Genomic DNA, 27,401 nt, shown 5'->3' on the forward strand with positions numbered 1-27,401 from the left:
GTAATGCATATGTCCTTTCTGATATACCCATCCTATCATTGTATTTCCCATTTTGCAATTCCTTGTTAATTTCCAATTGTTGGACTTTTCCCCAGAAATAATTCAAAAATTTTTGTTCAAATTGTTGCCAACTGTCAAATTCTTCTTCTTTGCAATCGAACCATAGGCTTGCTTCATATTTTAGATGGTTTCTGATAGTTTCTTTTGCTGTTTCGAAATTTCCGATGTGCTGTATTTTCTTTTTCAGGCTCTTTATGAACGGCACTGGGTGTAATCTTCTTACATCCCCGCCAAACCTTATCTTCACGTCATCTGTGCTATGTATAACCATTTCTCTTCTTTCTCCGACATTCTGTTGCGTCCTATTTTCGGTGACTTGTTTTTCTATTTCTGTGATTCTTTTTTCCACTTCTTCTCTGTCTACTTGGATAGCATTTTCCAACTTATTTTCCAAATTTTCTAGTTCCTTTTGCTGGCAATTCGTTATCTCCTTTATTTTGATTTTGATTTCTTTAATCTCTAACTCCTGTTTCTCGCTCTTTTCTGCAATCTCTTCTATTTTTTTAACCATTTCCTTCTTAATACTCTCTATATTTCTGTTGTTTTCTTCTATGGCTTGTTTTGTTTCCTCCTGATTTTCTTTCATTACTTGTTGTGTTTCATCCATTTTTTGTTGTGTTTCATCCATTTTCTTGGATGTTTCTTCCTGATTTTTATCCATTGTCCTTTTTGCTTCATCCATTGCTTGTTTTGTTTCTCTTTGATTGTCATCCAGTTTTTGTGACTGGAGTTGCATCAGTTGTAATAGTTTATCTATTCCTGATAATTCTTGCTGTTCTGATGCCATGATTGTCGTGTCTAAAATATCTTCTTGGTCTGAATGTTCTTTTTGTTTTTTGTTGTCCTTGCTTTGGCTTCTTGTCACAGACATTTGTTTTCAAGAAGTATTATCCCCGCCAAATATGAAATTTTACTAGTATGTTACCAATACGACTTTTTTTTACCCAAATATTATAAATTGTCAATAAATATATCAAATGTAAATATCGTAAAAATAAAATATTAAATCAGTTATGTAAAATTTGTACCTAAAGAGATCTAAAATTTTATGTTATCAAATGTAAGTATCTCACTTTTTACCACAGGCATATAAATTTTCAAATACCGGCTTTACTCTTTCTATCCTTCAAATTTGCCACTAGAAATACTTTACAATGCTTTCCACGTTGGACGACAGTTGATGTGATCTTGATTATTGATATGAGATAATATTCTTATATGTCACTTAATTTAATCAATGTATTAATACTAATCTAATTAATTAACCAGATCACATATCAATATGTTTTCAATCTCAGGGCGAATTATAAATTAATTACTTACTTTCGTGGCTTCTAAATATTTCTTAATGGTTCCTAATCGGGATAGAAAAGAAAAGAGTAAAAAAAATACACATATGGGTTACAATTATAATCAAAATATTTTTTATTTTATTTAAAAGGCAATCAATGCTTAATATTTGCTATTTCTTATTATTCTTAAACATAACATTTACAAATGGGAATCTTATTTCCTTTTGGTTTTCAATTGAAAGTTTTTATTAACATTTAACTATTAGGAGTTATTAGGAACAACTCTATTTAAGTTTGATGAAGCTTTTCTGATATTATTGATTATGTTATTCAATTTTTTATGTGGAATTTAATACGAAAAACCCATACATTCATGTCCAAACAAATGAGACTGACCTTTTCCTGGTGAACTGAAAATGTCCTCACACAAGACCCGTTTCCTGCTATCCTTGGCTGCGATCAAACCTCGTCCTGGCTTCCAGTAATGTTCTCCTTTGAAAAACTAGCTCGAATAGCTCTCGTTCCTGCGTCTGTCGTGATGCTGTGTTCTACCTTTCTCGAAACTGCTATCAGCTACCGGGACACTCTTGGCTCAAGGAGGTTCTTTTACTCTCGACCTGGCCTACTTCTCGTTCCACGATAGATACTCCAACCTCACGGAACTACCGGCTTTCTCACTCTCCGTACACTACCGTCTACTACTCGACTTCACTTCTCGACAGCTCAAAACATTCTGATCCCACTTTGTCATTCATTCACCTACTTTCTAAATATCCCTTCCAGATTCACAAATCAGTCTTCCTCCACCAACTCTCATTCGCAGTATTCCTCAAAACCAATTTTTAATCTTTCTAAATATGCTTAATGGATTTCAAAGAAAATAGTTAATTCCCATTCTAAAATTACTTTCTACTATATACAAATTTTAATGACCTATTCTCTATTTCCACTTAGTCTTATTTAGCATCGGCTAATGATCGATCCTTCCGCGAACAACGATAATGACCTATTATCGCTTTCACTTGAGTTTATTCTAAGCGCATTTTCCCGAGTTTCGTTTAATCACTTCTTAAAATTAAATATAACAATTTGTTGTATACAGGTTGTTCTAAATTTATATGCCCGTGGTTGAGAAAATTGAAAATATTTTATATTAAATTGAATTCTGTTTATAATTATCACAATTTAATTTTCATATCAAATAGAAATATAACAATACATACATTGAAAATTATCCATAAGCGGACTATCCGAATTTTTCGAAAAAAAAATTTTGTTTTATAAACATAGCTCCTTCATTTTTGGCGATAAAAAGTTTTTTCAAATATGACTTTGTAGGATTTTTGAAGAGTTATAACACTGTGTATACTAAATTCCGTAAGATCCCTTAAGTTTTTAATTAGGGAGGGTTTAAAGAGCTCGAATAAGGGGGTGTTTGCTCGTAAATAGAGATTTTAAACAGCTATATCTCGATAACTGTTCACTGTAGTGAAAACCTATATAAAAGGGAATTTTAGCTTTTAAAAAATCTACAATTTAGTTGTTCATCATTTTTTTCGTATCTCCAGTATTTTCGGAGATATTTTGAAGTAAAAGGTGAAAAACGGGAAATTCCAAAAAATTAATTTTTCTTTAAACTTCAATTTTTCTAAAATTAGGTCTTTTAAATAGGTCAAGCTTCTTGGGTGTATTGATAATAGAAATATAAAAGGAATTACAGAAAGGTGAAGATCAATTTTTAATTAGGAGGGTAGTTAGGGAGTTGTTTTCACTGATTTTTTCATAGAGAAAAGCAAGTACCGAATTTTTTTGAATATAAGTCGCTTAGTTTTTAGGCTAGAAACTTTTTATTATTTTTTTTTTGAAAGGCCTAACGGCATACTTAAAAAAATATTATTTAGGTATTCCTTGAAAAATGCAAAGTTTTTCCGTTATTCTACTTTGAATATTTCAAATTATGCATTTGACGAAAAAAGCTAACTTTTAACATGCCGTATCTCGGTTTGTATTGGTCCTAAAGATATTACAGAAAAAGAATTTGGTTTGTGTTACAAAAAGACACAATTTTGATATCTACAGTTTTTTTGATTAAATGCATATTTTTCGAGGTATTCTCAAAGAACCCTCTAAAGAAGTCGATTTTTTCGTCGAAAAGCTGTTACTTTCAAGCGCGAATAACTCGAAAAATATTAGTTTTACGAAGAAAATGCAAAAAGCATTTTTTTCTTAGAATTACGTTTTACATCGATTTTCATAGTTAAAATGCCATAAAAAATTCCCGCCTCCAAGAGGGGGTGGCAACCACCCCCAAGGTTTTAGCGTACAGCGGCATAATATAGAAAATGATCCTTGGACTATTCCCTACCTTCTGTGAAAATTTCAAGTAAATCCATGCTGGAAGAAAAAATTGCGAGCCAAAATGCTTCATTTCCTCGACTATCATGTTTTTTTGTTATTTATGTATAGTATTTTTACTACAAAAACGTTATTACGTAGGTCAAAATTTTTGACGTAAGAGAACTGTCAAAACATTAGAATGTGACTTTTCATTATTGCCGTGTTTATAATAAACATAGCAATAATGAAAAGTCACATTCTAATGTTTTGACAGTTCTCTTACGTCAAAAATTTTGACCTACGTAATAAAGTTTTTGTAGTAAAAATACTATATTAATGTAAAATGTTATTTTTAAGGTTGTCGGTGTTGCAAGACGTACCAAAGTTTTAGATGAACTAGCTCAGAAGTTATCTTCAAAGAAGGGAAAATTTTTTCCTTATACTGGCGATGTCTCCAAAGAAGACGACATTATAAAAGCGTTTTCTTGGACCAAAGAAAATGTAGGACCCGCCAGTGTTTTGATAAATAATGCAGCTGTTTTACTTCTAGAGGATTTGAGTTCGATTACAACTCAACATTTAAAACAAGAATTTGATATAAACGTAATTTCAGTTTGCATTGCAAATAGAGAAGCCATAAAGCAAATGAAGGAAAATAACATCGCAGGGCATATTATTAACATCAACAGTATTGCAGGTCATAAGGTGATGAATTTTCCAAAGCTTAATGTATATGCCGCAACCAAACATGCTGTTAGTGCACTTACTGAAACTCTACGGTTGGAGCAATCAAATCAAAAAACCAACATTAAAGTAACGGTAAGCTGTTTTTTCTTCTTTACGTGTCATATACTTTTTTCCTCTTTACTATTTACTATTTTCTTTTTTACGTGCCACTGTGTGATACAGTGGCGGCTCGTGATTTTTACAATAGGGGAGGCTATATACCTAACTGTAAAATATCTAGACAAATCAAAAAACCAACATTAAAGTAACGGTAAGCTGTTTTTTCTTCTTTACGTGCCATATACTTTTTCCCCTTTACTATTTACTATTTTCTTTTTTACGTGCCACTGTGTGATACAGTGGCGGCTCGTGATTTTTACAATAGGGGAGGCTATATACCTAACTGTAAAATATCTAGACAAATTTGCACTAGCAAAAAAATGCGCCAAAAAATGTAATTTAAGGCCCCATTTTTTGACCATTTTTTATTTACATTTCATAATATCATCCTAATTCATAATTTCATGATATCATATCATTTTAAAAATAGTTAGTCTAATTGTAAAAGTTTAATACCAAAGTTTGTGTCGTTTATTTGTTAACAATTCCATCTATTTGTACATAGATACCTCGCATATCAAAATAAATATAGATTTGAAGTTTTGCAGTCCATACATAATGAAGCTTCAAATTTTTTAAGATACTCAACTGAATTTTTTAATTCTAAACGCGGCCTACTGCGAATTCAAAAACACCATAAATTACCGATATTTTGCTTTGAGTTAGAGATATATCGGAAAAAGTTATTTGAGCAAGTTGTTCCAAATATTATTATAACCCCACATACCAAATTTCATAACAAAATTCGCACTTTTAGATTTTTCATTATTTTTAGTAAGGACCCTAAAATTCGTTGTCCTGAGACGCACGCAACCACGCAACGAAGCCGAGAAGCTATTCTGCCTCCCTTGGTATATCTCCGGGCAGCGTGTGATGGCACCGTCGTAGATGCCACTGTTAGGAGACCGGGCCTCCTTAAAGGCCTGCTGCGCTGCACGGAGCATTAGCAGATAAAAATAATCATAAAAAATGATGACTCCATAACAATTCTACCAGCGGATAAAGGAAATGCAACTGTAATAATGGATAAAGTACAATATGAGGACAAAATTACAGATCTAATTACAAATGGACCTTATACCAAATTAACGAAGGATCCAACGAAGACACTGGAAAACAAAATCTATAGAACTTTATTCAAATTTAAAAATGACCTAACGTACTATCAAAGAAAATTAATGACACCTCATTACAGTACGACACCACATTTTTATGGAGTACCGAAAATTCACAAAGCAAATATTCCACTTAGACCTATTTGTAGTACTATCAATTCTCCTTGTAGTAAACTATCAAAATTTTTATTAAATATTATAAAACCATTTGCAAATAAGAATGACACATTTATAAAAAATACACAACATTTTTTAAACAAATTATCAAATATAGAATTTAATCCAAATAATATTTTAGTAAGTTTTGACATAAACAGTTTATTTACAAATGTACCATTAGATAAAACTTTAAACATAATCAAAACGAAATTAGAAAATGATAATACATTAACAACTAGGACAAGACTAAATGTATCAGCTATAATGGAGTTATTGACATTATGTACTAATAATACCTATTTTCAACTAAATAATGAATTCTATAAACAAAATTTTGGTCTCGCAATGGGCTCTTCTTTATCTCCATTATTGGCTAATATATTTATGGAGGATTTCGAAACTAATATCATTTATAAACAAAATTTAAAACCCACAGTATGGTGGAGATATGTAGATGATGTGTTTTCCATATGGCCTCATAGATCGGAATTGTTGGATACGTTCCTGAATATTATAAACGATCAAGAAGAGACAATAAAGTTTACAATGGAAAAGGAATACAATAACACCCTACCTTTCCTCGATGCTTTGGTCTCAAAGAAGGATACTGGATATGAGACTCAAGTGTATAGAAAACCAACACACACCAACAGATATCTCAATTACAAATCAAATCATAACATCAACGTTAAAAAGGGAATCATTAAATCCTTATATGATAGAGCCAAAATTACTTGTTCTAACGAAAATTCATTTTTAGAAGAAAAACAATTGTTAACATCTGTTTTATTAAAAAATGATTATCCCATATCGTTTATAAATAAGGAATTGTCAAGATTGGATCGAATGGAACAGAACAACTTAGAACGGGATCCTACAACATTCACAAGAAATAATACGAGGAAAATATCAATACCATATGTAAAAGGACTACCCGAGAAACTTAAAACAATAGGAAATAAATTCAACATATCAACAACATTCAAAACAACAAACACATTGAGATCTATTCTATCTAAAACTAAACCTAACAGTGAACAAGAAAGAACAAAGAATTGTATTTATAAAATACCTTGTGAATGCGAACAATTTTATATAGGTGAAACGTCAAGACCATTAGACGTTAGAGTAAATGAACATCAGTCTTATATAAAAAATAGAGAATTTGATAGATCTCAAATATGTCAACACGCATGGGATAATGAACATAGAGTTCAGTGGAGAGATTCAAGTATAGTCCTAAAAGAAGCAGATAGTAAAAAGAGAAAAATCAAAGAAGCGGCTCTAATTATGCTAAATGAAACCAATTGTGTCGCAAATTCCTCGGTAGAATGCAGTAGGATGTGGTTACCCATATTAAAGGAGGAAGTCAATAGAAAGAAAATACCACAATTAGTAAATCAGTAACATATCGAGTTAGTACATATTTAGTATTGTAGTATTATTTAAAATTTAAAATATCAAGTCAGAATTTGGTATTAATTTTTTAAGAGTAAACTAAATGTAAACCCAAATACTTACGATGTCGGGATAGTATCACGAGGTTTTTCCTGGTTTTCCCTCGTGATTTACTATGGAATCTCTAACGCGAGAATTTCAGTACCACCGTTGCATTTGGTTGTCTTTTTAAAGACAGATCACATGCTATGATTTTTTGTGGCGGATATTCTTGAGTTGGGATTGATTTCATGTAATCGAATGAACTATCTTTTAATAAAGTCGTCCCAGGAACGCAACTCATCAATATTGGCAATATCATTTTAAAGTCGTCTACTTTAAAATGTATAATACGTGTCTGAATTGCCGATATAAATGAGTCAGATTAAATAAATTATTAGAAGAATTTTTTACTAAGCAACAACATTTTTGTTTATTTAGTATTATTTTGTATTTTGACAACGACACCCGACTTGGGCGTCGAAACGTTAATAAAATCATTTTTAGGTAAAATTTACTTGATTATAAAAATGCCACAAGAAAATAGCTTCAGAACAACATTAGCAACGGAAACTGTTGGGCTTCTCGGCTCCGTGCTCCGTTCATGCATCTCGGGATAACCCAGGGTCCTGCCTACAATAATATGTAATAAAACTGAGACAAGATCATGCATTCTAATGCTAATGCTCCGTACGTATGGATAATTAGTGATAATATGGAATTTACACGTTGTATAATAGTGAGAGTGCTTGTTATTTTCGCGATTCATGATAAACAAAACAGTGTAGAGTGTGTAAAAAATTTATGGGGAGGCTGAGCCTCCCTTGCCTCCTCTGACGAGCCGCCACTGGTGTGATATATATGTCGTTGGCCATCAACATGGCGAAGGCTTCTCGATCTTCTGCAACATGAAATAATTGTCCTGCATTTGATATATGAGTCCATTCAATAATGTTTTTTAACCAAGAAACTTGTTTTCTTCCTACACTTCTACGGGCTTCTATTTTGCCTTTAAGGATCAATTATAGTGTTTAAACAGTTTTTAGTTGACCCTCCATCTTTGTTGACCTTTGTAGGTACTTCCTCATTAGTTTTTCTTATTATTCAAAGTATCTTCAGCATTCGTCTATGAATCCACATTTCCAGTATTTCAATTCTGTTCATGATTGATACTTTTAGTGTCCACACTTCTGTTCAATACAAAAGAGCATTTTGATCAAATATACAGTGGCGACGCGTGACTTTTTCTAAAGTGTTACAAAACCAGATGCAAAAAATCATATTTAAAAAAATGAAGATATGGCTAAATGTATATAGGGTGAGGCAGATAACTGGCCTATTAGAAATATCTCGAGAACTTAAGGCAACAGAATCATGAAAATTGGAATAACGGGGTTCTGAAGGATGATCTATTAAATGAAAATATTTTCATCTCTTTGCAACTTCCGGTTATAGCGGAAGTTGCTTATAACTTCGTTTTTTTTAATGGGACACCCTGTATATTTTTACATTTTTGGATTCTCTTCGATGTCTTTTTTCTTAAAATATGAGGTTTTGTAATATTATACAGGGTTTTTTAAAAAATAATTACGTTTTTTTTTTTAATTTCTTAGCAATATTCACACCCTGTAGAATTGTAGTAGTTTGACATCTAAAACTCTACTTACGTTCAAATGATTTTAATATACTCTACTATTGTTAAGAATCATTAGTATAGCTAAATTTTTAATTTTAGTATACAGGGTTGGTCGAAACTCGGAATGAGTATTTTTTGAGTTTTCTTAAATGGAACACCCTGTATTTTTGTACTGTAATGAAATGATATTTTATAGTACTTTTTTATTTCTTAACCATTCCCTATACCTAACTGCTTTAATTTGTGAGTTCTTGGTGATTCAAGCTAAACATTAATTGCAACAAAAAATACGTAAAATTTTATTAGGTTGGCCGTGAAAATACTCAATACCAATTAATTTTTCAGAAATAAATACATATTAATCCAGACTGGTCCTTAAAATTACCAATAATGGTTTAGCTATCAAAATACCTACGTAGTTAAGATTGTAGGTGCGATTAACAATTAAGCAAAAATTAAAGCAATTAGGTATAGGGAATGCTTAAGAAATAAAAAAGTACCATAAAATATCATTTCATTACAATACTAAAATACAGGGTGTTCCATTTAAGAAAACTCAGAAAATACTCATTCCGAGTTTCGACCAACCCTGTATACTAAAATTAAAAATTTAGCTATACTAATGATTCTTAACAATAGTAGAGTATATTAAAAATCATTTGAACATAAGTAGAGTTTTAGATATCAAACTACTACAATTCTACAGGGTGTTAATTTTGCTACGAAATTAATAAAAAAACGTAATTATCTTTTAAAATACCCTGTATAATATTACAAAACCTCATATTTTAAGAAATAAGACATCGAAGAGAATCCAAAAATGTAAAAATATACAGGGTGTCCCATTTAAAAAAACGAAGTTATAAGCAACTTCCGGTATAACCGGAAGTTCCAAAGAGATGAAAATATTTTCATTTAATAGACCATCCTTCAAAACCCCTTTATTTCAATTTTCAGGATTCTGTTGCTTTTAGTTCTCGAGATATTTCTAATAGGCCCTTTATTTGCCTCACCCTGTATACATATAGCTTCAATAATATCATTTTGTATATCACTTGAAACTCTCGAAAAAACAGTTGATGTTTCTAGATGTTGGCAAATTTTTTTTTCTTTTTTGGCAATTAATGTTAACAATTCCCTGTAATTGCCTCGAATGTCAGAGCCGTCGCCCTCAAAATGACCACGAAACGCTAATTCTTGTTCGGCCAAAAAACATACGGTACATATCTATTATAAGTAAGCTAAGGATATACGAGTATTACCTATCTATTTTTTTAACAAACTCATTATGTTTAGCAATATTTGCTTTAAATGCTTGGTTAAGAGAACTTTTGATTCTTGTTTTGCCAAACTGAATCAAATTGGGTATACATCTTACATGTAGGTAACGGAGAAATTTCATGTCTCTTTTTTAAAACTCTAAAACTATTTAAATCGTGAACCTGGTCTACCCATTTTTCTGTAAAAACCAGAAGACATGGCCAACAATACAGTCTATTTTTCTTGCAACCACATAACCAAGGATTTTCACTGTACCAACTAAATTTAAAATATCGAGCTAATTTTTTAAATTCCTTTTTTAAATTGCTTAAAATAGGTCTTTCATTTTCAATAATCTCATTTTATTTTTCAATCAGAATTACTTTTCAAGTAGTTGATCGATTACGCAGCGACACTCATCCATGGTGAACTGCACGCACACTTTTTATTATAGGTACTGTTACTGTTAGCAAATTTAAATCTGGTAACAGCCCTACTGATATACACAGCGCGCTTACGCCCATCGCTCCTTCAAAATTTTCACTAGCCGGTCCCGAGCCGCCCGAGCGACAGCGAGATAACCATTCATTGTCACCACAAATGAGACTGGTAACAGAATATAATAAAGTGCAACTGAGTCACATAAACTCGCCAATATTTTCATGTGTCTGGCTATTTACTGAATTAGGTACTATTAACACATAATATAATAATATATTTCTATTGGTAAAAATAAAATAAAATAATAAATGGAATTATTCATCGTCATAAAATACATATTTATTTGCAAGATTTTTAACTGTTACCAATGGTAACAGTGGTTACATGGACGCTTCGCCATTGCAAATATAGCACCTAATCATTCTTTGTCTTAGTTCTAAACTGAGATGATAATTGCAAGGAAATGCCTCAATTTTCATAAAAGTAGTTTTATGAAAATAAAAATATTTTAAAACAAAGTAAGTTATCAATCGAAGTAGCACCCGAAAACGACAATAATTATCGTTGTCATACCACCAGATTGACAACAGGTGGAATACTTTTTTTGGTTACAACCTCCCGAGATTTTCAAAAATTATAAATCATACAGGATGCCAAGGAAATTAAGATAAGAGAATTTTAAATAATTCACAACCCATCTGCTCAGCATGGTAAAAGTTCCAACAAGAAAGATTCCTTAGTACTCAACAAAAGACTCGCATTACAATGTATAAACATTTTCAATTTCTTTGCAACACGAAAATGAAACAGCTGCATAATACTCTGGTTAACTCGGAGAGTGCAGGAAGAGTCTATACCGGTTTCGGAGGTTTTTCCTCCTCATCAGTAGTCCCATATCCTCTTCTCTCCGATTTCCCCAGGTATCATACTTTGGGCCTTTATGGATATGGGACTACTGATGAGGAGGAAAAAACCTCCGAAACTGGTATAGACTCTTCCTGCACTCTCCGATTTCACCAGAGTATTATGCAGTTGCTGCATTTTCTGTTGCAAAGAAATTGAAAATGTTTATACATTTTAATTCCTTTACTCTTTTGTTGAATACTAAGGAATATTTCTTGTTGGAACTTTTACCACGCTGAGCAGACGGGTTATAAATTATTTAAAATTCTCTCATCTTAATTTCCTCGGCATCCTGTATGATTTATAATTTTTGTAAATCTCGGGAGGTTGTAACCAAAGAAAGTATTCCACCTGTTGTCAATCTGGTGGTATGGGAAGGATAGTTATTGTCGTTTTCTGTGCTACTTCGATTAATAACTTACTTTGTTTTTCGGTAGATGGCTCTAGTACATCCGTGACATTTCGTTCCTTGCAATTAGGAAAGGCGTAAAGTATGATACCTGGGAAAATCGGAGAGAAGAGAATATGGGACTACTGATGAGGAGGAAAAAACCTCCGAAACCGGTATAGACTCTTCCTGTACTCTCCGATTTAACCAGAGTGTTATGCAGCTGCTGTATTTTCGTGTTGCAATGAAATTGAAAATGTTTATACATTTTAAAAATATTTTACTTTATTCACTAAAATAATACTCTCATTTTATTTTTCAGAGTATTAGTCCAGGGGCAATTGTAACCGAGATGATGATGAATGTTTCAAAAGAGATGGGTATGCCAATTGAGAATCCTGAGGAGATTGAAAAAGTAGCTGCTCTGAGTGCGAAAGATATAGCTGATTCGGTCTATTATGTGTTATCTACACCTCCTCATGTTAACGTAAGTAAAGATTTAATTGTAATACAACAATACTGAAGTTGCTGTCTTTGATATTGATCACAGAGAGTTTGCATTTTTCCTATGCATATTTACTAGTCATCTTTACCCATGAACCTTCCTACTCAATAACACCTACTAACAGAATAAAAAGTTAAAAGGAAAATAAACCTACCTACAAAATGTGTAGATAAAATTAATGTCTACATAATATGATAAACACGAAGACTGTCCTAAATGAGAGAGAAAGTATATAAAGATGCTGGATACAAATATGAGAAGTCTTACGTGTAATTTAGGAACATCTTAAAAAATAACGGTTTAAAAAGCTAACCAAAGGTACTAAGAATTTATTAAAGAGAAAAAATACAAATGACATCAAACAGACTAAGATATAAACAGAAACAAAATAAACATAAACATAATCCTAGAACTACAATATGACTTACTAATAATACCAAGGCCCGGATGCATATTTACAGATGCTAGCGTGTGTAGACACCAGGGTGTTGAAATCAGTTAGGGTTTGGAAAAACAGTACATTTACAGATGCTAGCGTGTGTAGACACCAGGGTGTTGAAATCGGTTAGGGTTTGGAAAAACAGTACATTTACAGATGCTAGCGCGTGTTGACACCAGGGTGTTGAAATCATTTAGGGTTTGGAAAAACAGTACATTTACAAATATTAACAGATTTGGACACCAGAGTGTTGAAACCAGCTAGCTTTTTTAGTGGTTATACACTATACATGCATAGTATAACGGCTATTGACATTTATTTTATACAGTATAGTGCAAATATCTGGAATAAATTCATTATATCAGAAGCCACCGACTTTAAGGAAAAATCCTGAAACAGGTCCATTTTTAAGCGTGTGTATACACCAGGGTGTTGAAATCGGTTAGGGTTTGGAAAAACAGTACATTTACAGATGCTAGCGCGTGTTGACACCAGGGTGTTGAAATCATTTAGGGTTTGGAAAAACAGTACATTTACAAATACTAACAGATTTGGACACCAGAGTGTTGAAACCAGCTAGCTTTTTTAGTGGTTATACATTATACATGCATAGTATAACGGCTATTGACATTTATTTTATACAGTATAGTGCAAATGTCTGGAATAAATTCATTATTTCGGAAGCCACCGACTTTAAGGAAAAATCCTGAAACAGGTCCATTTTTAATTTTAAATTATGACTTTTTGACCATACTAGTGACGTCATCCATCTGGGAGAGTTGACGCAATCGATGATTTTTTTACATGAGAATAGGGGTCGTGTGCTAGCTCATTTGAAAGGTTAGTCAATTCTCTATTCAGTAATATAAACATTGACATAATCATTTATACAGGGTGTCCAAAAACTTTTTTTAATTAAATTAGTTGACACAAAAAGATGAATGTATGTAATTTGTTTAATTTTAAATACATTTTATTACTATCAGAAAACATAAAAATGTTTTGTTTAAAAACTAAACATTGATTTTCGTTTAAACGAAATGTTCAAATTGCCAAGAGACAAGTGGGTGGTAGCTTTAACATTGAATTTAAGCGAAAAGCAATATTTATCTGTCAAATGACATGTTTTCCTTTTTTTTCTGACAACAGTAAAACGTATTTTGAATTAAATAAATTACATACATTCTTCTTTTTGTCCTAATTAATTTAATTAAAAAAATAATTTTTTGGACACCCTGTATAAATAATTGTGTTAATGTTTCTATTAGTGAATACAGAATTGAATACCCTTTCAAATGAGCTATCACATGGCCCCTATTCTCATTTAAAAAAATCATCCATTACGTCATCAATCCCAGATGGATGACGTCACTAGTATGATATATATGCAAAAAAATTGTAATTTAAAAATAAAAATCGGTTTACGAAATTATAAATGTATACGTTACTTTATGGACGCACTGTATAAAATCAATATCAATATACGTTAGCATCTATGCATATAGCCCTAAAAAAGCTAGCTGGTTTTGACACCCTGGTGTCCAAATCTGTTAGTATTTGTAAATGTACTGTTTTTCCAAACTCTAACCGATTTCAACACCCTGGTGTCTACAAACGCTAGCATCTGTAAATGTACTGTTTTTACAAACCCTAACTGATTTCAACACCCTGGTGTCTACACACGCTAGCATCTGTAAATATGCGGCCCGGATTACGTACACTCGATACGCATCGTATCCGCCATGTTTTACTGTAGTGCCTTATGGGAAAACATGGCGTATACGATGCGTATCGAGTGTACTTAATCCGGGCCCAGGGCCCGGATTACGTACACTCGATACGCATCGTATCCGCCATGTTTTACTGTAGCGCCTTATGGGAAAACATGGCGGATACGATGCGTATCGAGTGTACGTAATCCGGGCCCAGGTCTTTTGTCTGTATACAATACACTGTTGTCCATCCCAGTCATTATCACGAAGATCCTGAATGTAGAGATCTAGGGATGTGGCAATCCTGCGGTCTCAGGCTATCAAGACATGATGAAAACTTCTTTTTCTCACGACGAGGTCGAGGCGCGTGTTGAAGCGAGATTCAAGTGGGTCCTAATTTAAACGTCGGCAAAGAGAGATATAATATATATAATAGTGGAAAAGAAAGAGAACGCAGATACCCTACAAGACGGTAAAATTAGTAATATTTACACTTTGTGATAAAATGTCCCGAATATGTCCCGAAGAATACAGGCAACCAAAAAGTTGACCGCTCTCAGTGGTGGAGATAAAAATATTAGTTGGTTTTTTTAATTCTCACAATGATAAAAATTAGAACAAAACGTAGTTTGACCATAAAATTACCACGCCACTGATCATACCCTCGGCTGACGAGACATCCACACTATTTACAGGCTAATAAATTTTAGCATTTGGTGTTATTTTAAGGGTCATAAATACCAAATTTTGACAGAAATTTATCTATCTCTTCTTACGTTTAATCTTTTTCACGTTGGGTTGAATTCCGTCTTCAGTTTTTATCTTTTTCTGTTACATTTTTTTATTTCACTCATAATGTCGCAACACGCTCTGTCAGTACTGATTTACATAAAAGGCACTACAAAACTTTGGAGGGCTTCTGCCAACAGAGATGTTGCTTCGTCCCTGTCTTAATCTGCTTTGATTTTTAACCCTGTTTGGGGAGTCTTTGTTAAACTTTCTATGATATTTAGACACTCATTGACACTAAACAATTTTGCCATTTATACAGGGTGTTTGGTAAAGAATGGGCCATAGATTACCCTTAGATTCTTGAGGTTAAAATAGGTCGATACCTTAATACGAAATTTGATAATAACCCAAATACAGGGTGTCAAAGTTGAACTTTTGAATATTTCCTAACAGACATGGAATAATAACACGAAATTTGGCAAGCGGAGATTTTTTGGGACGAGAAATCTAAATTCGCCACCAAAAATGGTGTATTACCCAGAGGGCGCCACATACGCCTTTCAGTGCTCATTTAATAGGTTTAATTTTTTTTATTACCCACTCTACATATTTTATGAGTCAAAACTTTTATTCTCTTAATATTTTTACTTAAAAAAGGTATGCTACATTCATCTCGCTAAACTCGACCGTTTTCAAGATAAACGCATTTTAAATCTGCGAGGCAACATCATTTTTTGCATAATATCATTGTATAGTTACACCCGAAAAATTACTTAAAACCATAAAATTATCCAAAAATGTATCACAAATTTCTTCAAATGGAATTTGCGATGCAATGACATAAATATGAGAACTGGCACAATTATTATGGTTTCAAGTTTATTTTTCGGGTCTAACTACAATGATATTATACAAAAAATTATGTTGTGTCGCAGATTTAAAATGCGTTTATCTCGAAAACACTTAAGTTTAGCGAGATGAATGTGGACCTTTTTTAAGTAAAAATATTAAGAGAATAAAAATTTTAATTCAAAAAGAACGTGGGGAATAAAAAAATTGAACGTATTAAATGAGCGCTGAAAGACGTATGTGGCGCCCTCTGGGTAATACATACAAAAAACCCCCGCTTACCAAATTTTGTGTTGTTATCCCATGCCTGTCAGGAAAGATTCAAGAATAAATAAAATAAAAGTTTAACTTTGACACCCTGTATTTCGGTTATTATCAACTTTTGCACACAGGTAAGGTAGCTTAAATCGACCTATTTTAACCTCAGGAATCTAAGGTTAAGCTATATGGCCCATTCTTTACCAAACACCCTGTATATTTACACAGTTAGCGAATTATTGTCACCAGATTTTACTACAGTTGTTTGGTACCTACTTGTCATCTTATTATGAACTTTAATTAAAGTTGAAGTACACAATTTAAATTTATAATTTATTTGTTTTAGATTACAGAATTGACGATTCAAGTGGTAGGAGAGACAGCTTAATTCGAATTTTGGAAGATGATAAATATATAGGGAGACAATACATTTACATTTTTTAACTCACTATTGCATTTTCACAAATAAATATTTTATATACCTAATAACAAAAGTATTTTATTAAGAATTTTATAACTAAACTTATCAAATGCATTGTCACAGATTGTTAACAAGAGGTGTTATTCTAATCAGACTGGAAAAGAAGAGAAACTGACTGAAGGCTCTGTAAAAAAATGATAAAAACTAACAGATAAATATAAAAATAACTATAAAAAACATTGAGACACTTGAGTAAAGAGATACGACACGTGAGTGTGGGTATTGTTCATATAAATGTACTATATGCGGTTTTTTATTTTATTTCGAATTCTGTTTTAGATATTTTTGTAAATCCAAAACTATTGAAAAGAACGGAGTTGTTTCGAGAAGCATTTTTTTTTGGTTTGGCTGCAAAAGTGTTACAAATATTTTTTATTTATCGTCAAACCTTAAAATCGTCACTTCGGTAACTGTTCTACAGTCACAATTTGTAGTTTAAACCCAAATATATGTAACACTTTTTGACGTAGGTATATACCTTTTAGAGTAATTTTTATAGAAAATAAATATTGAACTTTTTAGTTAAATATAAAAAAAATTAGTTCTTACCAATAAAAATATTGTAGATTAGAAAGTTATGTCCCAGACCTCTCGCATCATTTCGGTAACACAACTTTTATGCGAAGAAATCTACAATACCGACTTAACTTGTTGTTTATTTCTTTCGAGTTCCATGTTCGCGCGTAGCGTATGTATGAGTTAGTGGCAGTGGTTTTTAAGTAATATGGTAAGTTTTTTTTTTATAAATTAATGAATGACTGATTTTTTTGGCGTATACTTATCTATTATTGACCATTTCGGTAACTACTTTTTCATAAGTTTTTGCCTCAGATAAGCAATATAATGTATTTTTCTTTTTAAAAATAGGACATGTTTAATAACCTCAAAAATTTTAATAATCTAAGTTACTCCTAGAGGGAGCTAAATTACGAAATGTAAGATTTCGTCATTTCGGTAACGTCATTTCGGCAACATTTTTAAAAGTAATATTGTGTTACCGAAATTATATTTTGTTACAGAAATGATTAGTTTCTTTTTATTTATAGATGATGGACAGCGAAAAATTAAAATGTTTAAAAGAAAAATTAACACAAGATAGAAAAAATTCCTACGAATTAAATTTAAAAAATAAAGAAGAAAAGAAAAGAAGAAAAAAAAATAAAAATAAAACTGTTTTAAATCCTAAAAAGTCCGAACTTTTTGAAGAAGATAGGATGACTAAGCCTTCAACTTCAAATGGATATTCTTCGGCCCAAACTAGCATCTCCAAGCCTAAAATTCAAGTCAATTTCAAGTTCGAACAGAATAAACGTAATGTCGAGCCGAAAAAAAAATTGAAACTTGAACTGAAAAAAAAAAAGTAAATAATATCCACGACAATAATAATGATAAAACAGCGCAAGCAAAAATAAAAAAAGAGTACTTGCAGAATAATAGAACACCAACGAAAATAAAAATTAAAAAGAGGAAATGTAACGAAAAGATGAAAGAAGAAGTAAGAAAAAGAGTTCAGAAACATAGAATGAAATTAACAGAGCAGCAACTTGAAGAAAAAAGAAGAAAAGATCGAGAGCGATACAAAAAAAAGAAAGAAGAAGGACAAGTTAAGTTTATAAAAGACTTGACACCACGACATCAAAGAATAAAAAGAAAAGAATGGAGTAAAAACAGCAAAAGATATAGAGAGAAGAAAAAAATGAAAGGTGAAACCGAAAGATTTGCTAGAGATAATTCACCCGCAACAAGTGAAGATGAAGTTACAATTGAAAATCAGGACGACCCATTTCATGAGGATCTTGCGGAAAATTTAGATGAATAGTGAAAAAATATGTTATATGTTGATGGTCATATGATTCAAAGAGTACCCAGTTTTAAATATCTTGGTTGCCATATTACTGAACAACTAGATCCAGATAAAGAGATAAAATGTAGAATCGAGATAGCCCGCACGACATTTTTAAAAATGAGGTCATTCTTCTGTAATGATACCTTGCAACTTCAACTTCGAAAGCGCATGATTAAATGCTACATTTGGTCAGTCCTCTTGTATGGTGTCGAAGCATGGACATTAAAAATATCCACCATTAACCGTTTGGAGGCCTTTGAAATGTGGCTGCACAGACGTATTCTAAAAATACCATGGACGGCTATGCTGACAAATGTGGCAGTCCTTAAGAGAGCAAATGCTACCCGTGAGCTGCTTGATAACATCAAATATAGAAAGATGGCCTATTTTGGACACGTAGTAAGGGGAGACCGGTATAATATTCTTCAACTTATTATGATGGGTAAAATCGAAGGACGCAGAGGAATTGGTAGAAAGCAGGCCTCTTGGTTGAAGAATATCCGGGAGTGGACAGGAATAAAGAAAGCAGAACACCTATTTAGAATAGCTCGAGACAGAGACAGTTTCGCCATGTTAATCGCCAACGTCAAGGGGACTTGATAGGGCACGTTAAGAAGAAGAAGTGAAAAAAGAAAAATTTTCATGTTATAGAGAATTTAAAAAGGCAGAATTAAAAATTAGAGACCTAACCAAACAGTTAGCAAGAGATCGAAAAAGGTTACAAAGGGAGAAATCTAAATTTAAACAATTTTTAAAACAAAAAAAAAAGAAAAAGAATCTCCTGAAACAAGGGTGACTAAATTGATAGCTGATATCGAAGTTCCAGATAAAATCAAAATAAAGTTAGTTTTTGGGGAAGTTATTAAAGATCAATTAGAAGAAAACGCCAAAATGTTAAAAAATCACAAAGCTAAGAATACGTTATCGATTGTGTCTGGAAGCATAATAAATAAATATCGTTTAAGGGGCGAGACTTCAAAAATACTTTCGTACAGAATGCATCGCAAATTCATTAATAATTCCCAATATGAAAGAAAAAAACGTAACCATGCAGTTGTCAAAATCAGTTCAACTTTTTTTAGAAAGGGATGAAAACTCAAAAATGTGTCCAGGAAAAAAGGATTATATAACTAAAAATAAAGTTAAAAAACAAAAACGTATTATGTTGGATTCTCTTTGCAACTTACACAAAAAATATTTAGCAACTGAATTCGCATTTCAAGTTTCCAGAACAACTTTTTGTAGATTTAGACCTTTTTGGGTAGTCGCTCCAAAGCAAAGTGATAGAGAAACTTGCGCTTGCTCAAAGCATTCAAATGTAGAAATGATATGTGCATCACTGTATAATGCTAAAACTATACCAACTAAGAAACCGGACGAAATTTTGAAAGCTATGGTTTGTGATGAAAAAGATATAAATTGCATGCTGCACAATTGTCCTAGATGCAAAGAAAGAACAATTCCTGTAAAAAGCGAAGTAAATGAAAATTTAAACAAAATCATAACATACGCAGTGTGGGAATCAAAAGCCGAAAAAAGGGAAATCAAAGGAGAGTTTAAAGATGTTCGCAAAACAGTAAAAATTCAAAAAAATGATATTGTTAAAAACATTTTGAAGATTTTACAGGTTCAATTTACGCCGTACATGAAGCATGTTTTTTTATGCGACACCAGCAGAAAGAATAATTGCAAAGACTAAAACAGTTCTTGCAACCAAATGAACTTTTACTACAGATTGATTTTTCCGAAAATTATGTTGCAAAATATGAAAGCGAAATCCAGTCAATGCACTTTGGTGCTTCAAAAAGCAGATTTCACCACACACTGGTGTTTAGGTACTATTACAGAACAGAAAGTGATGCTCTTGTAAAATCTCAGAGCTTTTGTTCAGTCAGTGACAATCTAGATCATCAATCACACGCAATATGGGCCCACTTACATACCATTTTATTGGAGTTGGCTAACAGGTTTCCCAATATTACACAAGTACATTTTTTATCTGATGGTCCTACATCTCAGTATAAAAATAGAAATAACTGTTTATTGATGTGCAAGAAAATTCCCCAGTATTTTAAAAATATTGAGTCAATGTCCTGGAATTATAGTGAAAGTGGCCATGGCAAGGGACCCATGGATGGTGTAGGACGTAGGAGGATCACTCAAACGAAAAGCTGATAGATTGGTGTTGCAAGGACAAGACAAGTTATATTTTTACTGCGTAGCAGTGTGCAAAATTATATCCTTAATAATTTGTCTTTAATTATTTATTTAATGAAAGTTCATTTAACAATACATTTTTGCATAACTAATATGAATACACTTTCCTTAACATTGTGAAACAGATGTGTCGTCGTTTTCTTTAGATGAAGATGAAAAAAATACAATACCTAAAATTAAGATAATTTCAAATATTTTATTACAGACTTTTGAAAGGAATGTTAAAGAGACAAAAGGTCTTTGCTACGATTGTACTTTTAGTTTAAACATCCAAAATGAAGGACGCAAATGTTACGACTGTAGCAGAACTTATCATCTTAAATGCATTGTTAAACATCACTTAAACAAAAATAGTGAAATATTTCTTTGCCCTACATGTTTTAGAAAATAAAATTAAACACAATAGTTATCTAATTCCCCATTTACGTTTGCGTTCCTTGTTTTGTTGTTCGTTTTTCGTTTTTATGGCAATAAATACATAGTTATAAATGTACGTTTTCTTTAAAATAGTTAAGGGTTATCATTTCGGAAACGTTGAGTCATTTCGGTAACGCCGGCAAAATAATTTTTTAACATAAATTTTTTAACTAAAACCAGAAAAAACATTATAGTTGTTAATTATAAATAAAGTATAAGCTAACAAGTTGAAAAAACACTACCATTAATTTCATTAGAGCAATTTAGAATAAAATAAAGTCAAATATATTGTGCATTTTAAAAAAAATTAATTATTGCAACATAAGAAAAACAGTTTTAAACTTTAGCTACCACCTAAGATGACTTGTAGTAAAATACTATCATTTTAGGTTAGTTTTTAAAAAATATCAAATTTAAAAATGTATTTAGTCCTATTTATAGTGTGTTACCGAAATGACTATTTTTTTGCTGTTTCACACCAAAAAGAACGGTTAAAAATATCTATTACTAATTAAGCTCTGCTTTCATAAAATCATAAAACTTAGAGTATGTAAGAACTCAAAACAATAAAAAACATAACTTAATTACGAACTTTATTTTTTTAGTATTATAAAAGTCAAATTAACCATTTATATGAACAGTAACCGTATCGGGCTGTCGCAACTTGTCTCCGATCGGTTCTCAAACTAAAACTGAAATCTTCAGTTTCTTATGTCAACACCACACTTCGCTATGTGTTATTTGTTATGTGGCTACACTGTATGCGCCCAAATATTTTGTCCTTCGAAGTGTGTCAAAATCCGACAACTGGACGGATAGGCGTATTTGCTATTCGTTCTTATGCGTTACGCGTGCGAGTAAACGAATGAACTCTCCACACTTCGTCCTATGCGGCCGAATAGGCCGCATAACAAATAACACATAGCGAAGTGTGGTGCCGCTATTAGACTAGTGTCTAGTGTCTATTGTATAATGAGCAGTTTTATAGAAGTTTTGGAAATTTAAGCAGGAACATCTCTTACATCGCGAACGGACCTTGTTGCTTTACGAAGAGGTTCCTTAACAAGTAAAATGTATATAATTCACATTTTGTCTAACAGTTTCATTTGCTCCTTAGATAGGCAATGATTTTCTTTTAATGCATGAAAATGCACGATCACATGCTGTACGTGTGGCCCGTGAATATTTGGACGAGGTTGGTATTGGATATATAGTCAGTGAAGCAAGTTATCGGAGAGGCCTAAAAATCAATATTTTAAAGACAAAGTGGATGGCAGTAGGAAAGATTTGGTAGTTCAAAGTTTGCTTTCTCTCGATGAAGAGGAGATAGAACGGGTAAACCATTTTAAATACCTTGGCAGTTGGTTAAACGTAAATTGAGACTGTGATAAAGAGATGATATCCAGGATCGAAATTTAACGTACCTAAGGCTTTTATGACCTGGAAATCAGTTTTATGTAACCGAAGCCCGAAGCCTGTCGATGAATATTCACAAGAAGGTCCTGAAATGTTATGTGTGGTCTATATTATTGTATGGTTGTAGGACATGGATGTTAAAAACCACAATACTAAATAAATTGAAAGCTTTCGAATTGTCGTGCTATCCACGAATCCTAAGGATCTTGTGGGTTCCGCACACTTCCAATGAAGATGTTCTCCAAATGATGAATTCAGAATGTCTGCACATTAAGATCATAAAGAGGAGAAAAACAAAATACTTCAGTTTCAGCCATATAATTAGAGGATCTAAATACCATCTACTTCGCCTTACAATACAAGGAAAAGTGGAGGGAATGAGATGTTTGGCCAAAGAAACTTGCATGGTTGCGCAATATTAGATAATGGTGTGATTCCACGGTGGAAGAAATATTTCGCGCAGCAGCCGCTAGAGAATGGTTTCAGGAACTTGTAAACGTGATGACGGCCAACGTCTGAATACGGACATGGCATCTAAAGAAGAAGAAGAAGAAGAAGAAGAAGGTACTGGTAACCATGAATTGGCCATTCTGCAGCCCAGATATGAATCCCATAAAGAAGTTATGGGATATTATTGATTGTCAACTCAGGAGCCGACCACCACACCCTGTATCTCTTGATGACATAGATGTTATGGTGAAAGAACTTTGGTATGCAATTGATCAAAACCAAAAACGACGCTTGATTTTAAATAAGTATGCCAAATACCTAGTCGTTGCGTGAAGAAGTATTTAGAAATAAAGGCGGAAATACTTGTTATGAAGCGTTTTTAATATGGAGGCATTATGGCATATAGAACAACATGCCAAATGGCATATTTGCTTATCTTCATAGAATTATCTTCCAGAGCAACATGCCAAATTATCTGAAAAAGAAGACGTTCGACCAATGTGTGCTTCCGTAATGACTTACGGCGCCGAAACACTATCGTTAAACCAGGTCACAGCAACCAAACTTAGAGTGGCCCAAAAAAGAATAGAACGATCACTACTTGGACTGACTCTCAGAGACAAGGTTAGAAACGGGGAAATTAGAAAAAGGACAGGCGTCACAGATATAGAGCGATAGCATGGCTGAAGTGGAATTGGCTATGGCAATTAGTTAATTGGTTATGGCAAAACAGCCTGCGAAAAGTCCAAAATGGCCGTTTTTTACAATTGCATTATTTATTGTACAAATAATTTTTTTTTATTTTTTAAAGCTTTAAAATGAAGATCTTTCAATTCCAAACATAAAAAAAATTGTAAAGCCAGATTAACGAATTTGTTGCTTAGATATTATAAATTGTTTATCCCAAGAGGTCAAATGTCGAAGGCTATAACTTTTTGAAAAAAAAATCGTAGAAAGTTGGTGAAACTTCCAGTCTCCTTCTAAAGAGTTATATTTTCATATTCTGATGTAAATAAATGCGTAAAACATTTTTAAACCTCTAATTTTGGAATTTGAAAATAAGGGGGCAAATTTCGTTATAAACATTTAGAGCTGAAGCGGCCCTGTACATCCTATGAGTTTTTAACTTACATATTATTGTTGCTGAAGATGAAACAAAGATTTATAAAAAAATAAAAAAATTCTACGACCAACTGAAGCAGAGATAATTTTTGGGTTTGGAAATAAAGGGGCAAATTTCGTTATAAACATTTAGAGCTGAAGCGGCCCTGTATATCCTATGAGTTTCTAACTTACAGATTATTGTTGCTAAAGACGAAACGAAGATTTATAAAAAAACAAAATTTTCTACAACTAACTGAAGCCGAGATTATTGTTTTTTTTTCTTAAATTATAGTGCCTTTATTTATAACAATTAAGAAATTATTTTACAGTCATTGACTAAAGAAAGACTTATATTATCGCAAAATAAAAATTATTATAAAATATAATTATATTTAATTATTAAAAATTATTTTTTAAATCGGTGCTTTTGCAAGCGGCCAAATTTTGCAAATCGCCCGGCTCGCTTCAAATCCGCGCGCTCGGAAAATTTTTACGTACGTTGTTTTGACAGAAATCAATTTAATAATATTACCATTATAATATACAGTCTATTTACCACTGTATTTGTTTTTCTTGATAAACTTTTATATCTGAAATCCAAAAAGAATAGTCACTACAAGAAGAAAAAGTTTTATATTGTATATTATAGTAAGAAGTAACATTATTATTATTATATATATATATATATATATATATATATATATATATATATATATAACAATGAAAAAATTAAAAATATAGTTATATATTTCATATATATGTATCATTTTTGTAATATCATTTCTTCAGAAATGAAATTTCACAAATAAAAGTTTATCAAGAAAAACAAATACATAGTCCTGTCGCCAGGGGGGGGGGGGTACAACGGCCTCCTGTATTCAGATGGACTTACCCAAGTTTTTTTTATGTATTTTGACCCGTAGAACACGAATTTTTTGGGTAACAGTTGATCCGGATGTCGATAAGATTGTTATAAACAAAGAAGTTGAGGAATTACATAACAGCGATTTCTCGCAAAACAAAACATGTTTTTGTGTTTTTTGGGCCATTCTAACCAAAAAGTGTTCCTACAAATTTTTTCGTAGAATGCATAGTTTTCGAGATAAATGCGGTGGAACTTTCAAAAAATCGAAAATTTGCAATTTTTGTACCCGAATAACTTTTGATTAAAAAATAAAATAGCAATTATGCTTACCGCATTTGAAAGTTCAAGTCAAAGTATATCGGTTTTAGTTATTTGCATTGCTAAAAATTTATTATTTTATTGTTAAACAAAAGTATAAACACCTAGTGCTGGAGTGATGTTTTCAATGATTTCTCATTTAAAATCGAACGAGTAGGTAGAGTAGGTACAAGTGCAAGCGAGGTTATTTCTACGTAGCATGCATGTAAACGCATGTATTAGGCACGGGAAACACTATGTGTTTATAGCTTTTTTTAGCAATAAACACATAAATTTTTAGCAACGTATATATTCGAAACCGATAGAATTTGACTTGAACTTTCAAATGCGGTAAGCAGAATTGCTATTTTATTTTTTATTCAAAAGTTATTCGGGTTCAAAAATTGCAATTTTTCGATTTTTTGAAAGTTCAACCGCGTTTATCTCGAAAACTATGCATCCTACGAAAAAACTTGTAGGAACATTTTTTGGTTAGAATGGCCCAAAAAATACAAAAACATGTTTTGTTTTGCGGGAAATCGCTGTTATGTAATTCCTCAACTTCTTTGTTTATAACAATCTTATCGACATCCGGATCAATTGCTACCCAAAAAATTCGTGTTCTACGGGCCAAAATACATAATAAAAACTTGGGTAAGTCCATCTGAATACAGGAGGCCGTTGTACCCCCCTGGCGACAGGACTAACAGTGGTAAATAGACTGTATAATATAATAGTAATATTATTAAATTGTTTTCTGTCAAAATTTAATACAAGTTACGTAAAAATTTTCCGACCTCGCGGATTTGAAGCGAGCCGAGCGATTTGCAAAATTCGGCCGCTTGCAAAAGCACCGATTTTAAAAATAATTTTTAATAATTAAATGTAATTATATTTTATAATAATTTTTATTTTAAGATAATATAAGTCTTTCTTTAGTAAGTGACTGTAAAATAATTTCTTAATTGTTATAAATAAAGGCACTACGACTTAAGAAAAAAAAAACAATTATCTCGGCTTCAGTTGGTTGTAGAAAATTTTTATTTTTTTATAAATCTTCGTTTTGTCTTCAGCAACAATAATCTGTAAGTTAAAAACTCATAGGATGTACAGGGCCGCTTCAGCTCTAATTGTTTATAACGAAATTTGCCCCCTTATTTTCAAACCCAAAAATTATCTCGGCTTCAGTTGGTCGTAGAAATTTTTTATTTTTTTATAAATTTTTGTTTCATCTTCAGCAACAATAATCTGTAAGTTAAAAACTTATAGGATCTACAGGGCCGCTTCAGCTCTAAATATTTATAACGAAATTTGCCCCCTTATTTTCAAACCCAAAAATTAGAGGTTTAAAAATGTTTTACGCATTTATTTACATCAGAATATGAAAATATAACTCTTTAGAAGGAGATTGGAAGTTTCACCAACTTTCTACCTTTTTTTTTATCAAAAAGTTATAGCCTTCGACATTTGACCTCTTGGGATAAACAATTTATAATATCTAAGCAACAAATTCGTTAATCTGGCTTTACAATTTTTTTTATGTTTGGAATTGAAAGATCTTCATTTTAAAGCTTTAAAAAATAAAAAAAAATTATTTGTACAATAAATAATGCAATTGTAAAAAACGGCCATTTTGGACATTTCGCAGGCTGTTTTGCAATAACCAATTAACAAAATTAAACTTACCTTAGCTCAAATTGTAGGTTTTTAAATTTACTACAACTTTCTATTAAAAAGTTTTTCTCTAAAATCAATATCCTAAGCTACAAAATTAAAAATCAATAAAAATTGCAAATTTAACAAATGAAAATCGCAATAAAAAAAAACCGCACAATATTTTTGGTTACATTTTAGTAGAAGTTATTCCTGGCATCGTCCTTTACAACACCTGATAGGTTTCAAAAATTCCTGAATTATATCCTGAAATCGACCTATTTTT

General features: G+C 32.0%; 1 protein-coding gene across 4 annotated transcripts in view; it reads left to right on the forward strand.

The window, feature by feature from the left end:
- Positions 1–16,863, forward strand: part of LOC114334275 (farnesol dehydrogenase) — a 104,363-nt gene extending 87,500 nt beyond the window's left edge. For all 4 annotated transcript variants that reach the window (XM_028284316.2, XM_050646022.1, XM_050646021.1 and 1 more), the window contains exons 3-5: positions 4,047–4,508; positions 12,197–12,361; positions 16,716–16,863. In XM_028284316.2, coding sequence (XP_028140117.2) covers positions 4,047–4,508; positions 12,197–12,361; positions 16,716–16,757 — 669 coding nt within the window. In that variant the 3' untranslated portion in view covers positions 16,758–16,863. The remainder of the gene's footprint in view (positions 1–4,046; positions 4,509–12,196; positions 12,362–16,715) is intronic.
- Positions 16,864–27,401: the final 10,538 nt, after the last annotated feature.

Source organism: Diabrotica virgifera, chromosome 3, assembly GCF_917563875.1.
Source record: "Diabrotica virgifera virgifera chromosome 3, PGI_DIABVI_V3a".
Taxonomy (NCBI): domain Eukaryota; kingdom Metazoa; phylum Arthropoda; class Insecta; order Coleoptera; family Chrysomelidae; genus Diabrotica; species Diabrotica virgifera.